A 16793-nucleotide genomic window follows, 5' to 3' on the forward strand; every position below is an offset into this window, starting at 1 on the left:
ATCTTTTTGAGGTTAACCGCTACATTTCTTACACACGTCAGAAAATTCTTAGATCGTGTCGTATAATCTGAATGAATGTTGTACCTAATATATTTTAAGATTTTGTTTTCTATTAATAAAATGCCCAAGTTAGTAGGTATATTTTTACCTAGGACCATTTTTTCTTATTTCACGAGATGACTATTCTAAGTATTCTGTTTGTTGCGATTTTCCTCTTACGGCGTGGTCTCAAAAGCATAATATGTAATCCATGTAATAAGATTACCTTCCTTATTAAGTCGTGTGACCGCAATCACAACAAATGGCAGTCCTTCCAACAAACGGCCGCGCGCTATTCTGTTTAGTAAGCACAGTTCTATACATGTACAGAGTGAGTAAATAATCGCTTAGATACGTGTTATTACGTGTACGTAACAGATACGATGACAAGGTCGCCTGTAGTGTAGGGCTTCGAGTGAAACTGGGACGAGACGAAACTTCTCATGAATATGGGTTACATTCCTAACATGGATCGTAATAATTTGACATGCATATATATAGTATGCAGATGTATTTATGTCAGATATGTTGGTAAAGTGAAATTTAGTATTTTGAATTATGTATCTATATACTATTGGGTAAATTTTTGAAAAAGTGATTGATGATGATTGTTTGAGAACGAGAGCATTAGTTATTATGTAGTATTTTTTCTTTGTTATATTTTTCAAAAAAGGCTTTTAATATTTCAAAAAGCCGTGTACTATCATCAAAAACCTTAGAAAATTCGTAAGAACTGGGCTCATGTACCTACTATACCTATTTTATATAAAATGTTTACAACATTTCTCCTTTTGTTTTGTCACGGACACTATTTTCATTATCAATCATATACATAACATATCAAAATCCTTCAAACTGTTTAACCTACATACGTACGTGCCATACCTTTACAGTTTTATACGTAGGTTCGTAAAATATAACATTCATTAGGCTTCATTCATTTGCTAAAAATATATATGGGTTTTTTAATCGACTTCAAAAAAAGAAGGAGATTACTCAATTCGACCGTATATATATATTTTTTTTTTATTTATGTTCGATTTTGATAATTATTTTTTTGTTGGAAAGGAGATATCCCTAGTTTGTTACCATGGTAAGAAAACCAGGATCTGATGATGGGTTCCCAGATAAATCGAGGGAAACTCTCGAAAATCCACATAACTTTTTACTGGGTTTACCGATTTTGATGATTTTTAATGTAATCGAAAGCCGATGTTTATCATGTCAAGGTCACATTTAAATTTAATCGAGATCTGATTACAACTGTTGGAGTAATCTTTGATAATGCGTATTTACTTGATTATTTTTTCGTCTACCTACGTTGTATTACTTGTCGATATAATTGAAGTCGGTTTTTCTTCGTTTGCCTGCAAGCACAATTATTCTAGGGAAAGTGAAGACAATGCCCCCTAGGCTATCCCAATTTATTTGTGTAGTATTTCTGAAAATACAGCGCCGAGATTACCCAGTAGGGTCAGTGGAGATAGAGAATAGGACACGTGGATAGACGTTCCATTTATCCTTAGCTGAAACCGTTGTGTTTAAAATTCACCTCATGCTCGACGGTGAAGAGGAACATACCTACCGAAGAAACCCGATTTTCTCGAGAAAAATTGTAAGATGTGTATCCACCATGGTAGCTTTTTAGATTAATACCTTACAATCTCAACTAGAGAATTGACCTAGTAGAGAAACAATACATTACAGTGATGTTTCTTGTAAATGTACAATAACCGATAAACTCGAGTAAAGCGATATATTGCACGTGTTAAGTACAATGCATAAATATTTATTCACATGATAAGAATGTCATTACAACCTATACTACAATACATTGTAATTGTTAATTTATTTATTGGATTGATATATAAACGACAGATTAAATTTATAAACTAACTCTCATTTATATATTAGTAATAAATTCGAGATTTATTCGGAAAGTTATTATTGATTTAAAATATTCAATTAGTCGATCAATATGTTGTAGCCATAATTCTCCAATATATACATATATAAAAAAAAGAGCCAGCAAAACCAAACCTCTTCGTTAGGTTGTAGTTGATAATAAATAATTAACGTGGGAGGTCGATGCAGCACTTTTATTTAAATAAATAAGTCATACGATGACATAGTTTTCGTTTTTCACAGATAATAATTTAACGCTATCTCTTAAGCTGCCAGAATTACGAGTTTTTTTTTTATATAAAACGTAGTAGTACGTTCTTCCCAATATGGAGTTATTTAGTTATAGTTGTGTTTGTAAATAACTGCAAGGTCACGGGATTTTGTATTAAATTGGTACGTAATTTTTTTCGTTGTCTTTACATTAAATAAATATAAGAGTAATACATACACATACAATATCAGTATGATACTCGTATATTAAAATAATGTTTACTGTCAAATTAGTTTTTAATATGGAAGAGTCGGAAGGTCACGTCAAACTAGTCTGTTGTTGCGTGGTGTTTGTACATAAATTATGCTATTCTTTTTTTTGGAGATATTATGTTTATTACTTTATTTATTTTTTAAGTATTCATTGACTTTCTTATTATTTCAAATTTCTCTCGTAACTATCAGTCTATACTTAAAGTTTTGTATTTTTAAAGTTTTGTTTTTTAAAAATTAATAACAGAATACTTAAACACTATTTTACTATATGAAGATCGTATGAGTTAGAAAACTTGTTATACGTACATAATATGTAATTTAACTCATAAAGTTACAAGTTTACAACTACTTGGATTCAGATAGCTTGATATCGTTCTTAAAGTGGTTTTATGTAACAGTACATGAATCTCAGTGACCTAAATCTAGATTCTAGTCAGTCATGATAAGAATGTACTAAATCTTGATGAAGTAATACAAAGGAAACAAAGTAAAATGTAAGTCAAATGTAAGCTTTTTAACCGACGCGTAAAAAAGGAGGTGGTTCTTAAGTCGACTGTATTTTTTAACCGACTTCCAAAAGGAGGAGGTTCTCAATTCGACTGTATTTTTTTTTTTTTTTTTTTTTTTATGTATGTTACATCAGAACTTTTGAGCGGGTAGACCGATTTCGACAAATTTTGTTTTAATCGAAAGGTGGTGTGTGCCAATTGGTCCCATTTAAATTTATTTGAGATCTAACAACTACTTTTCGAGTTATATCTAATAATGCGTTTTTACTTGACGCTTTTTTCGTCGACCTACGTTGTATTATACCGCATAACTTTCTACTGGATGTACCGATTTTGATAATTCTTTTTTTGTTGGAAAGGGGATATTCCTAGTTTGATACCATGATAAGGAAACCAGGATCTGATGATGGGATCCCAGAGAAATGGAGGGAAACTCTCAAAAGTCCGCAATAACTTTTTACTGGGTGTACCGATTTTGATAATTTTTAATTTAATCGAAAGCTGATATTTATCATGTGGTCACATATAAATTTTATCGAGATCTGATAACTACTTTTTGAGTAATCTTTGATAACGCGTAGTTTCTTGACTATTTTTTCGTCGATCTACGTTGTATTACTTGTCGATGAAATTGAAGTCGGTTTTTTTTTCGTTTGCGAGCAAACACAATTATTTAATATAATATATTACCTCAGAACTTTTTACTGGGTGCACGGATTTCGATGAATCTTTCTTTAATCAAAAGATCAAAAGGTAGTGGTTGTCATGTGGCCCTATTTAAATTTAATCGAGATCTGACAAGGACATTAATAATCTTATTGAAAGAACGTAATTTAAAAACAGTTCATTTTCGTTTAAAAACATCAAGCATTGTCTGGAAGTTCGTTAATCACAGTAAAAATTGAATATTATAATATTCGTCTTTCGTTTGTAATTAATAGCAATAAACGCACTTAGTATTGTATTAACTGATAAGGCTTTGTTCGTAACGTCATGTACACTTCGCTTATGTAGTGTATAAGTGTTTTTCATCTTCGTACATAACACTTGTTATTTATGTGTTCATTTTGTTTTGACATTGAACATGTCGGTTTCATCCGCATTGAGGTCAATCTTGAACATTCATCAAGAGTTAGTTACCTGCGTTATTGTCCTGCTTGATATTGCTATGTAATTATAAATGTTTAGCTACCTACCTTATTCAATCATGCGATTCTTAATATTGTTATAATTCTTTCTTTCTGAATGTTTTTTTATGTCTTACTAAAATATTTTTGTAGTAAAACTTCTTTACGAACGAATGACTTAGGGAGTAAGCTGATGAATGCGTGACGAGAGCGTTACGGAAAGTGTGATCGAGCAAGGCGAACGGAAGTTGAGAGGGAGATATAGGTGAGATAGTGAAGATAGAAAGAGAGTTCACTCATCACTTCAGCCTATCGCAGTCCACTGCTGGACATAGGCCTCCACAAGTTCGCGCCAAAAATGGCGTGAACTTATGTGTGTTGCCCTAGTCACCACGCTGGACAGGCGGGTTGGTGACCAAAAGAGAGTTAGTTACGTTCCGTATATTACTGTAGGGGCAAGTAAAGAAGTTTTATATCAGTCGTGGGGTCTAAAGCGAACTCGTTTTTTTCTTAATTTCTGGTTGTATCTAATATAATTCATTGGTGATTTTCGTTTTTATTTAATTACATTTATGCATATGTTGGACTTAGTTTTCCATACTTCGTTACGTTTTGTTTAATTTAAAAAAAGTTTAAAAATATCCGCCCTCTAGTGACGAGAAAAAGAAAGAGTTAGGTATTTTGAAACTTTTAAAAAACCAAGCAGTTTTACTATTAGACACTAGATGGCGCTGTCCATATTTACGAAATTAATATTGCGGCCAGTACAACAAAAAACTAATTTTAAAATAAAATTTAAAATGTCTATCTAATATTATTTCTAATGAACATCGTATTATTGTTACAGGTGTTGGTGGAATATGATGGTGTCGATTGGCAACGTCGTGAATGGGTTGCAGTGTATTCTCGTAGGACGTTTCGTGTATTTTTAGTTGAAAGGACTTTAGTTTGGGCTCCTAAAACATTGGAAAAATTAGAAGTCAAATGGCCTGCGTTGGTAAGTCCTGTCTTATTAAATACGTTTTATATTTCGACAGTCCCAATATTAAATAACAATTTATTTTAAAGAGCGCCATCTATGTTTCTCATTCAAATGCAAGAACAAATAATTTCTTGTGATGTCAACTAGATGGCACTAGTAGTATTACATTTAATTAGACCTCAATTATGCCAGTTTTATCTTCACAAATAAATAAAATTGAAATGTTTGTTTGTAATACTAAAATAACCGTTTTTTACTAAATGCACATATATATACACGGTACATATACCAAGATACTATTTTTTACAATTTTTGTCTGTCTGTCTGTCTGTCTTTCTGTTTATGCCGGCTAAAAAAGCTGAAAAGAGTTTGTTTATTTAAGCGCGCTAATCTCAGAATCTACTGCTTCGAGATTTCGATAGATTTAATGTCTTAATATATGTCACAGGTGCTACATTTATGAACTCACTACCTACCGCACGAAACTTATACTGTACAGGATTTTGCGTTTGAATCCGCTTTAAATTTTTATTGCTATTAAGTATACTTTTAAAAAGTTGAAATAGGCTGTTAATATTAAGTTATTTTTGTCGTTATATCATAATACGTTACTCACTTCAGCCTATCGCAGTCCACTGCCGGACATAGGCCTCCACAAGTTCCTGCCAAAAATAGGGTGAACTAGTGTGTTTTGCCCATAGTCACTACGCCGGGCAGGCGGGTTGGTAACCGCAGGGCTGACTTTGTCGCACTGAAGAAACTGCTGCCCGTCTTCGGCCTGTATATTTCAAAGCCAGCAGTTGGATGGTTATCCCGCCATCGGTCGGCTTTTTAAGTTCCAAGGTGGTAGTGGAACTATGTTATCCCTTAGTCGCCTCTTACGACACCCACCGGAAAAGAGGGGGTGGCTATATTCTTTAGTGCCGTAACCACACAGCCTAATTATCCAAGTCCAAGTCAACTGTCACTCTAAAGGAACAACGAAAATGAAGAATAGGTTTTAATTTAATTCTTCTAATTTGATTATTTTAGTTATGCAGTGGAACATCACGCAAATTATTATCACCTCTTGAGGTCTCACGAAATCATTTTAATCCAATAACCGTAAGACATATCATAAACTACTGTTTCAGTGTCATTAAAAACACAAGCTTTCTGAATCAGATAATTAATTGTATTAATAAATCCAGATTCTTGTTTTTGCCTGACGGACTTGCCATACGGATAAAACATGACCTATTCTTGCCCTTTATACACTAACGACTTGCAGATATTTGAGAACATCCACAGATGATGTTTTATGAGCAACGTTCCATCATGAACATTAAATCGATGGCTCCTACGTATACTGGGTCAACTAACAATTTTCGATCATTTCATTTTTTAAGATATTAATCTCTACTCTTCTTATCGACTTCCTGTAAAGTTATTAAAAGTAGAGTTGAGTCACTATACTTAGGAGCCATCGAAATGATAATAAAATCTTAATATATCTAATCACGATACTGTGAATATATCCACAAATTGTATTATGGTATTTTTAAATCCACCAAAATGAACTGCTCACTTTTTCTTCTTGTATTTTGGTGCTTTGAAAATAAGACTCGGTTGAAAGTTGGTTGAAAATAAAACTTAAGAATGCAATTAATAATCTAATTAATTTTACTTAAAATACTATCATATGTTATATATATTTTAAAGCAAATGTATTGTTCGCATTTTCACAGTCCTTTTTAATGTAACCCAAAAAATCTATTTATTTTGAAAAACTACGCTATTCTTTTACTTATTTCATTAACCGACTTCAAAAAAAGGAGCAGGTTACTCAATTTCACCATATATATATACATATATACTATTAATAATTCTTTTTTTGTTGGAAAGAAGATATCCCTAGTTTGGTACCATGATAAGGAAACCAGGATCTGATGATGGGATCCCAGAGAAATAGAGGGAAACTTTCGAAAATCCGCAAACTTTTTACTGGGTGGACCGATTTTAATGATTTTTAATTTAATCGCAGGCCGATGTTTATCATGTGGTCACATTTAAACTTTATCGAGATCTGATTATAACTTTTGGAGTAATCTTTGATAATGCGTATTTACTTGACTATTTTTTCGTCTACCTACGTTGTATTACTTGTCGATATAATTGAAGTCGGTTTTTCATCGTTTGCTTGAAAACACAATTATACTGTATCCCATTCACGTTTTCGAGCATCATGTTTCGTATTTATGTATGAATACATGATTAGATACAAGTATTTGTTAGATTATTATTACTAATGAGTAGTTTTGTTTTTTCTGGGCTGTCACGTTTGTTTGCACTCCAGCATTGTTCTCTATTAACAGTTTTTCCCTTTGTTTACAAGATTTGTTTTTCTAAAAACACGTGCAAACGTTTTGTAATTTAAAAGTTAAAATTGTTGGTAATTAACTGTGTCAATTAAATTCAATTACGCGACCTTCGTTGTACTTGTAGGTAAGTTAAGGCAGCATTCAGATTCGAATCTGTTTTAAGCGTAAGTGCAATTAGTTGCATGTAAAGGACATACATTCAGTGTATTATATTGTATACTACATTGTATTCGTTACATATATTTGTAAGAGATTGTGCGAAAAGATTATGTCAACGATGGCTCTATGTAGTGCCTGATAAGTTTTTTTTAAATAACTAATTATTACTTAACAATTATTGCTTCAAAGCTCGTTAAATAGTAATCATCTAGTCATTTAACCTAAAATTAATATTTCTTATCGTTAGTAAGATTGTCCAGGTACTCATATGTTTACAAATATACATAGGTATATATGTATAAACATGGTATAAAATTGTGTTGATGATGCCATACTTACTATACGTTTATTTGTCAGAGGAATGTACAGGAGCTAAGGACTTGGCACAACCAACCCCGAGACAATATAAATAAACATTACGTACAAACATAGTTCACTTTCTAGTTTCTTATATACGTACGTATATCAGTAAATAGTAGTCTCGTTAAAATGTTGATTTAGATAAAATTAAATGTAATAACTATACATCGAAATTTCCTGCTCAAAATATGGAGCAGCTCGACTGGGGTAGTATCTACTCGTACCTTAGAAGATCACAGCTAAATAACACTGTTTTCAAGCAGTGTTATTTAGCTGTGATCAAGCTGTGTTTCTGTTGGTGAGTAAGGTGACCAGAGCTCCTGGGGGGAATTGGTGATAGGCTCGGCAACGCCCTTGCGATGCTTCTGGTGTTGCAGACGTATATAAGCTACGGTAATCGCTTACCATCAGGTGAGGCCGTACGCTTGTTTGCCGACCTAGAAATATATTTAAAAAAAAAGGCACTGATTCAAAAGCAAATTGATTGGACGGATAATCCTATTTTAGCAACGCCATTCAACAACAAGTCTTCAAACTGAAACATTTGAAACGCAATTGTAACTCAATTTTTATTTAATGCATTTTACTGTAGAAATGAGTAGGTACCTACAACTGCCCAATGGAACATTATTTTCAAAAAAAAATTTTAATGAATAATTTATACAATACAGCGAATGTTTGACTGTGCTGTTTGACTTGTAGTAAAATATACTTTTCTAATGATGTATGAACTATTAAACTAGAAGCAGTACGTGCAAATGATATAGCTACAGACAACAAACAATTCTGCTTTCTTTTAATCAGATTAAATAGACGCTTCACACTCTACGGCCCTAGTAGGATTTTCTCCTGTGACGGGAATCCGGAAACACAAAGACCACACAAGCACAGACACCCAGACCACGATAAACATCTATATGGCCAATACAAATGTTTATTATGTGCGGGATCAAATCCGCGACCGCTGCACCAGCGCGCTGGCGCAACTGACAGTGCTGTGACCGCCGCGCCAATGCGACCTAAAAGATTTTAATGTTTATGTAAAATGAAATGTCACTATTATTATTATTTATTTCATTTATTTCGTCTGTTGAATATTATCGATTTATTTATATGATCTAAAGTGAGAAATAAATTAAGTTGATTTTTCGAATTTTATAAAACCAAAAACAATATTAAACACGTATTCTTATCGCTTATGTAGGAGGCAAAGGGTCTTTCGAAGGTGATTCTATAGTTGTTATTCAAAGTTAACCGCATCGAATTATAAACAGCATTCGTGAACGTGCTATGAATTTTACACTGCTTATCTAAATATTTTATTGTTTTATGTATTTACTCAAAGTGTACACGGTCGTCTGTTCCTAAAGTAATTAACTTAATGCTTGTTGTTATAGGTAACAGTTGACTGGTATAGCTACATATATTTTTTTAGATAAATATAATTATAAATAATACATATATAAATAAATATATATATTACACTTAGACTCGGGGTAGGAATCGAACCCACAACCCCCCGGAGCAGAAGGCAGGGTCACTACAAACTGCGCCAACGGGCTAGTCATTATTACTATTATTTTCAATATACGAATTGTTAGTTGAAATAATTTTGACAGGAATTATGTTTATCATGTTGAAATAGTAATAAATGTATCTTTTGCGAATAAAACATATTTTCGTGTATGTAGGTTCATGTTATCATAGAAACCATCCATCCACCTTTTAATTTTAGAAATAAATTGAATTAACAGGAAAGGTCTCAATGACAAGTCTATAAATTTATTTTAATAATTTGAAAAAATTGTACAGGTGTGAACCTGTCTATCTGAATAAAAATAATTTTAAACATACAAAAACCACAACAATACTAACAATAAGTAGGATTTTCAGAACTCATTTAAAATAATTTTACTATGTTAATCTAAAGTTTTTGTTCTAGTATTTCTAATAATATCATCATAAAGACAATAAATATACTTACTTATGTGAAAAATGTAGAAAATAAAATTAAAAGTCATACTTATTAAGGATACAAGAAATTTCCTAGCACATCTTCATACGTTGGCCTTTTCAATTTAATGTTAAAATAGTAATTAAATTTTTTCGTTTTGATTTTAATAGTTTGAAATTGTTATTTTGTTTTTGTGATAAATATTTAAATTTTATTCTTTATTTTATAAACATTACAAAAAAAAACTTATAGTAATAAACTTATATTAAAATGTATAAAATTTAAAAACGAAAATATTTATTATTTATTTTCTGTGTCAACGGATACGTTACTTCCTATTCATTTACATTTTTATAGTACCTACTTAATTCATATTTTTTTCAGACATTTACACCGCTGTCTACGGATCTTACACTCCAAGCAGACGCACAACCAGTTGAATATCTACACGACAGGCAACTTAGCTTTCTCGACTATGCTAATCTTCAACCGTACCAGGTAAGTCATAAAATAATGTTAACTTGCATATTTTGCAATTACTAAATATGTAGAAATTTCATTATAGTAAATTATTTTTTTAATAATTCCATTACGATTTTATTCCCTTATATTATTAAAGCAAGTAGTACACGTGTCGAATGTATTATGTAGGCTTAACGTTTTCTCCACTTGCCGCTAGATGGCGTTAGATAACTTACAATCTAATTCTTATAATTGTGTTTGCTCGCAAACGAAAAAAAAACCGACTTCAATTACATCGAAGAGTAATACAACGTAGATCGACGAAAAAATAGTAATACTTTGTTCGTATTCCATATAACGCGACATTATAAAATTGTAGAATTATATAATGTTCTACTGTTATTTCTAACATTTTGTTAGCGATTGTAGGCAGAAATTTCATAAAAGGCCCGTCGTCGATTCGCGCGAAGCGCTGACATCGCTTATTACGGCGGGTTTTTTAGTTGAAGCGGATTTATATTGAATTACGGTTTATGTCTTTTTTATTAAAAATATGTAATGTTCATGTTTTCACACAGCTCCGATGCACAACTGGAGTTTACCCCTTCAGATCAACTGTCTAAATAGGCACAAAAAGGCTTACTAGTCTAAGAAATATATTATTACTATATCAAATTGTAAATAAATGAATGCAATAACGCCATCTATCGGAACCTAATTGCGTTATTAGAAAACGTCTGAACGCCATCTCTAACAAGGTCATTCGTTCAGTAGATTTTACTGTTAAATTTTTTCATTCCGGGGCCATAAATGAAAATCGATTCTTAAGGAGAAAACTCCAAAAACAGTCAAGTAAATACGCCATATAAGATATAGCTCAAAAAGTTCGAGTCAAATCTCAATTATATTTAAATGGGACCACATGACAAGCACCACCTATCGATTAAAAAAAGAATCATCGATATCGGTCCACCCAGTAAAATAGTAATGAGGTTAATATAACGTTGGTCGACGTAAAATAGCCAAGTAAATACCCAGTATTAGCGATAACTCAAAAATTAAAAGCTCAAATATATTTATAACGAATAAACTGCTACTCTCTACTCTAGTGGAATATTGTAATTTGATCGATAGTGAACGAAGTAATTTCATTACATTTTGATAGATGGCGTTGTGGCAAAGTATTGAACATGACCACAGTCGTCTTAACATCGTCATGTAAATACGTGTCACCAAAGATTACTCAAAAATTGCTCATTATATCTCAATCATATTTAAAACGGACGACATGACAAGTATTAGCTTTTGATTTATACAAAAAAGATCAAAATCAGTGCACCCAGTAAAAGATATAACGTATAATACAACGTAGGGTGACGAAAATAATGTCAAGTAAATACGCGTTATCAAAGATTAATCAAAAAGTTGTTATCAGATCTCGATAAAATTTATATGTGACCATATGATAAACATCAGCTTTCGATTAAAGTAAAAATTATCAAAATCGATACACCCAGTAAAAAGTTATTGCGGATTTTCAAGAGTTTCTCTCGATTTCTCTGGGATCCCATCATCAGATCCTGGTTTCCTTATCATGGTACCAAACTAGGGATATCCCCTTTCCAACAAAAAAAGAATTATCAAAATCGGTACACCCAGTAGAAAGTTATGTGGTATAATACAACGTAGGTCGACGAAAAAAGCGTCAAGTAAAAACGCATTATTAGATATAATTCGAAAAGTAGTTGTTAGATCTCAAATAAATTTAAATGGGACCAATCGGCACACACCACCTTTCGATTAAAACAAAATTTGTCGAAATCGGTCTACCTGGTCAAAAGTTCTGATGTAACATACATAAAAAAAAAAAAAAAAAAAATACAGTCGAATTGAGAACCTCCTCCTTTTTTGGAAGTCGGTTAATAAATTAGCGTCGTACTAAATAAAGTCGTTCTTTCCTTAATAGTAAAACCAATTTAATGACATAATTTAATCTAATAGTAATATATTGCTTAATACCTTTTGTCTTCATATATTTTAAATGTCATTGCAAATTAAAACAAGTAATACAAATATTCGGTTATATTATTAAACCTAAATTGAAATTCAATTTAAATCTATTCGTCTACTTTACCTAGGTATCTTTTATTTAACCTCCATTTGGTGTAAAAATACCAAGTAAATGTGATTTGTATTACAACAAAATATACTTGTATATACACTTATAAAAATAAAAATAATTTTAATGTTATATAATTAATTTAAATACCCTCTTTATCTTGTGTAAGTTTTCTAGTTAACGCTTACAACCTTTATGGAAATTCATTATTGTTATACGAAAAGTTATAATAAATATATCACCTGTTTTATTCAATTCTGATTGTCTTTGAATAAATGACAATTATATTTTCAATGTTTTCATAATTATTCTCTTGCGTTTGACTCACTGCAGCAGTCTTGTTAGGTTGGCGTTAAACACGAATCAAAATAAATAATGAAAAAAAAATTATGACGGTACGGCGCTGGGACCGTTTATAATTCTTTGCATATTTAATACGGTGGACGTTATTTTAGCCTGTGAATATATTATATTTTCGCTGGAATATGCCGCCATTTGATATTTTAAAAGGAATTTACGTAATCTCATAATATGCAAGTAGTCATGAATATTTAATGTTAAGATAATGTCGTTTGTTGCTGTATTTTTGCGAATGTTGAAGGGTAAATTTACTTGATAACTTCTAGGTACACCATGAATATCAAACGAGAATGTTTGATAAATTATTTAAAACAAAATTACTATATATTCAACCACTCAATAATATATTTGAAATGAGTCGAGTATATGCTTTTGCTATGCTGGATAAACCCGTATATATATTTGTACAGTACAGAAAACAAGTATTTATATTAAATGAAATCGTTATCCCCTTTTTGACCAACTTCGCCAAAAAAAAATACAATAGTAAACTCTACCGTACAGTGATAAACTGTAAATGGTCCGCTCGGTTAAAGCCTCTATTAGTATTAAGTAAAGGATAGAAGGATAATCCGCTTCGGTGGTCCACGTAGGATTAAATAATGTTAAAAAATTAGGACACAGCGTATCTTCTTTCCGATTAATTGCAAGTTCTTTGATATTCTTTGTCATTTTTTTACAAATGGTACCTTAAAGATCCACGATACAGAGATATTTAAAAACTTAAAGCTTAGTTTGCTTAAAGCCCAAAACCCGAATTATAAACCAATACCTATGAATTTTTGGTATGTGCCATGCTATTTAGAATTACATAATACGACATAGAATGTAATAATAGTAAAATTAAACGAGTGTTTGATTTTAATAATAAATTATTAGATTGAAAATTCTCTTTTAGTATTTTTGTATAATTTTACATGAGTATAGACTAAATGGTTATTGTCAACATTAACCTAGAATACAACAAAATTCCTAGATTGGTTTTAATTTGAAATTGTGTACATATATAAATTATATAAGAGGATTTTAAGTACGGCTTTTTAATACAAGAAAAAATAATAAAGTGTGTGTGTGTGTGTGTGCAATTCACGAACGGCAGAAGTGAAACTTCGGAAAAGTAGCTTACGAGAGATTTTTTCACCGAAAATATAAAAATCTGTGTAATGTATTTTATCTCATTCTCTCTTATACATTTATATGTTTCTTTCTGTATCGTGGCGCATTTACGTTTCATCGAGTTACTAATCACAACGATTCTAAAGTCGTTTCACTACAAAATTCGTATACATAACAACGACTATTTACAGTAGTCTTATTTATATGAAGCATTATCTTAAAAGACGATTTTATAGTAATATTTAATTAAGCTATACGATAATTAAATTTATATACATTACGTGGTCGAAATAACTTGTAAAACTAAACTAGACAAAGAACGTCCGAAGCGCATAGACGACCCAATTTTCCAGTGAGACGATACGAATGTCGAGTGTTTATCCAAACTTGCGCGCCCGGGCGACGTGGGGAGATCAAGGACGGTGTCTGCCAAACAAGGGGTGTTCCCCGGGCGAAGAGAGGGAGGGGGTGTTCAGAAGCGCTCGGCTGCCGGGAGGTTCAGTGGAAAGGGTATGTTTTGATTCTCGCCGCCCGCTATATTGATTTTCCGCGCCCGTTTCACCCACGCCACCCTTTATTATATACATATTCGCCAGGTGGTGGTTATGCCAGTGTCGCGCTATTTTCGGTTAGCTCGGCCTCCCGGTAAAGCGTGATTGATTGGCTGCCTCCTACAGAATATACTTTTGGTATTATTCCTTATTTATTTTTTTCTATTTTGACATCCGAAAATGACGTTTGGATTACTTTAATCTCTTGTTTGTTTACTTTGCCTCGCTTTCTAACTCCAAGGTTGTAATTCTGTTCGTTGAACAGTGATTAATTAAACTAATAAAACGATTGCCTATATATTCATAAATTCAAATTAGTCTTAAATGGCTTTGTTTTCTTTGAATGTTTAACGAGAATTCTCTTCTATAAATACAAATGTTGTATAAGTCTATTTTATGAAATGTATGTATTACATTAGACAGCACGTACAGAATAAAAAGCTAGTTAGGACTATTTTTATTTAATTCATTTATATAGATTATGTTGTAATATGTAAATAATCCCAATTTGTCATAATTGTCATGGTTTTTACTATTAAAAATCAAACACCCTTAAAACTTAATTAAGCGATAATGAAAACTTTCTGACTTTGCCATACACGCAGCTAAGGAGAAACTGTTCCCGCAAAATTTAAACGAGCAAACTTTTCAGTTAGAGACTGTCCGGATGCCTCCCAGCCGCGGCCGGCAGGAGGGAGAGAGGGGGTCGTGACATTGATGTAGGCATGTGTAGCGTAAGACGAAACGAATCAAGCTCTTATGTAACGTAATAACAGTGTCTTCTTACAATGACAGTCGTTATTATATTTCATACGTAATATGTTTATGAAATTGTTTAAATTCTGATTTATAAAGTTGAACAATTTATATTTGAGTAAGCTGCGTTCATTCCAAATTCATTTGATTTTTATGAATATCGAATACATAAAAGAATTTAATATTGAATGATCGAGATATATACATTTTTTAACCTTGATGAATATGACATTCTGAATTTAACGGATGCTAAATTCTGTCTGTAGAATTCGATTCAATAAATACTTTGATAAGCGCCTTTTTGTGTTGTACTCTTACTAGGTACGTTAGAAGTTAGGACATTAGGCTGTTTTTATTTTTTAAATCTGGTGCTCATAGATGGCTGAAGATGTAAAACGATAAAAATTGTATAAGAAATCGTTCCTGATAGTTATTGAGGTCTAAAAATATCTATCAGGAACAAAATCATAAATTTAAACATATACTATGTAAAATATGTTATGTTTTGTAAATTGTGTTTTCATATAAATTATTTAAAACATTTGATAATAATTCTTGGGCCTAATGGCTTTCAGTTGTGCCAGGGGGCACTGTCGATTTTGCCAGTGTCACGTGAGATAGAAAAGACACAAATGAGAATGATCCGTGGTTGAGATTGTAAGCTCATTGATTATTACTGATAGAAAAAAAAAATAGTCAGGCTTTCGTTGTTAAAGCACAATCTGAAATAACAGACAATAACATTAAAAATACATTTAATATTTTAATTATATAATATACACACTAGGAAAAGAAAAAAAGGACGTTAACATAGTCTACCTACAACTCAATTTTGTTAATTTCTATATATTAACACAAAAATGCACAAAAGGGACTAAACATAAACATTAACAAACATTCAACATTAAATTAAAACATTTACCCAAAGACAACTTAAAGTTTAAGGAAGTTATGAACAGTCAAATAATTCTGTAATTTAAAACGAATTCCATGGGCATCGAAGCATGACGTTCACGGCTAATCATAATCACGAGGCGATGAAAGTCGAGCGAGCGTAACATTAAGTTTTGCATTTCGATTGTGAAACGAATGCAGGTTAGTTTGTTCACTGCTTTATTTAATTGTATTAAAAACATCGCTAATCGCTAGGTATTATTATTTTTAAATTTTCGGAATATAAGTTCTTATCATTATTTGATATAATTAAATTTCGATTATTGTAGAAAAAAATCTTTGTATTTACATGATATTAGTTTTACATTGTTGTGACAGTTTTTATTTTGATTAGTAATAATGTAAGTCACATGGCCAGAATTAGAATAATTATAATTCTAAAAGCAGAAAAATGTAATTACATTTATAATCTCACAAAGCATTTACTTACAGTTTATATCTCAATTTAAGGTATTCTTATCGTTATTTTTATTATATTTCGGTATCTGATGAAATGTTTTGTAAATTCATACTTATTTTATTGAGACGTGTTACTTTATCGTACCTTATCATTTATGTTCCACACTCACTTTTCCATGAATCGATTTGATCCAC

At 31.6% G+C, this 16793-nt stretch overlaps 1 protein-coding gene across 1 annotated transcript in view; it reads left to right on the forward strand.

The window, feature by feature from the left end:
* Positions 1 to 301: 301 nt before the first annotated feature.
* The window catches only part of LOC123658247 (actin cytoskeleton-regulatory complex protein PAN1-like), a 126113-nt gene continuing 109621 nt past the window's right edge, over positions 302 to 16793 (forward strand). Inside the window, exons 1-3 of the mRNA XM_045593687.1 lie at positions 302 to 370; positions 4914 to 5063; positions 10266 to 10379. Of these exons, the coding sequence (XP_045449643.1) occupies positions 302 to 370; positions 4914 to 5063; positions 10266 to 10379 (333 nt within the window). The remainder of the gene's footprint in view (positions 371 to 4913; positions 5064 to 10265; positions 10380 to 16793) is intronic.

Source organism: Melitaea cinxia, chromosome 12, assembly GCF_905220565.1.
Source record: "Melitaea cinxia chromosome 12, ilMelCinx1.1, whole genome shotgun sequence".
Classification (NCBI taxonomy): Eukaryota; Metazoa; Arthropoda; class Insecta; order Lepidoptera; family Nymphalidae; genus Melitaea; species Melitaea cinxia.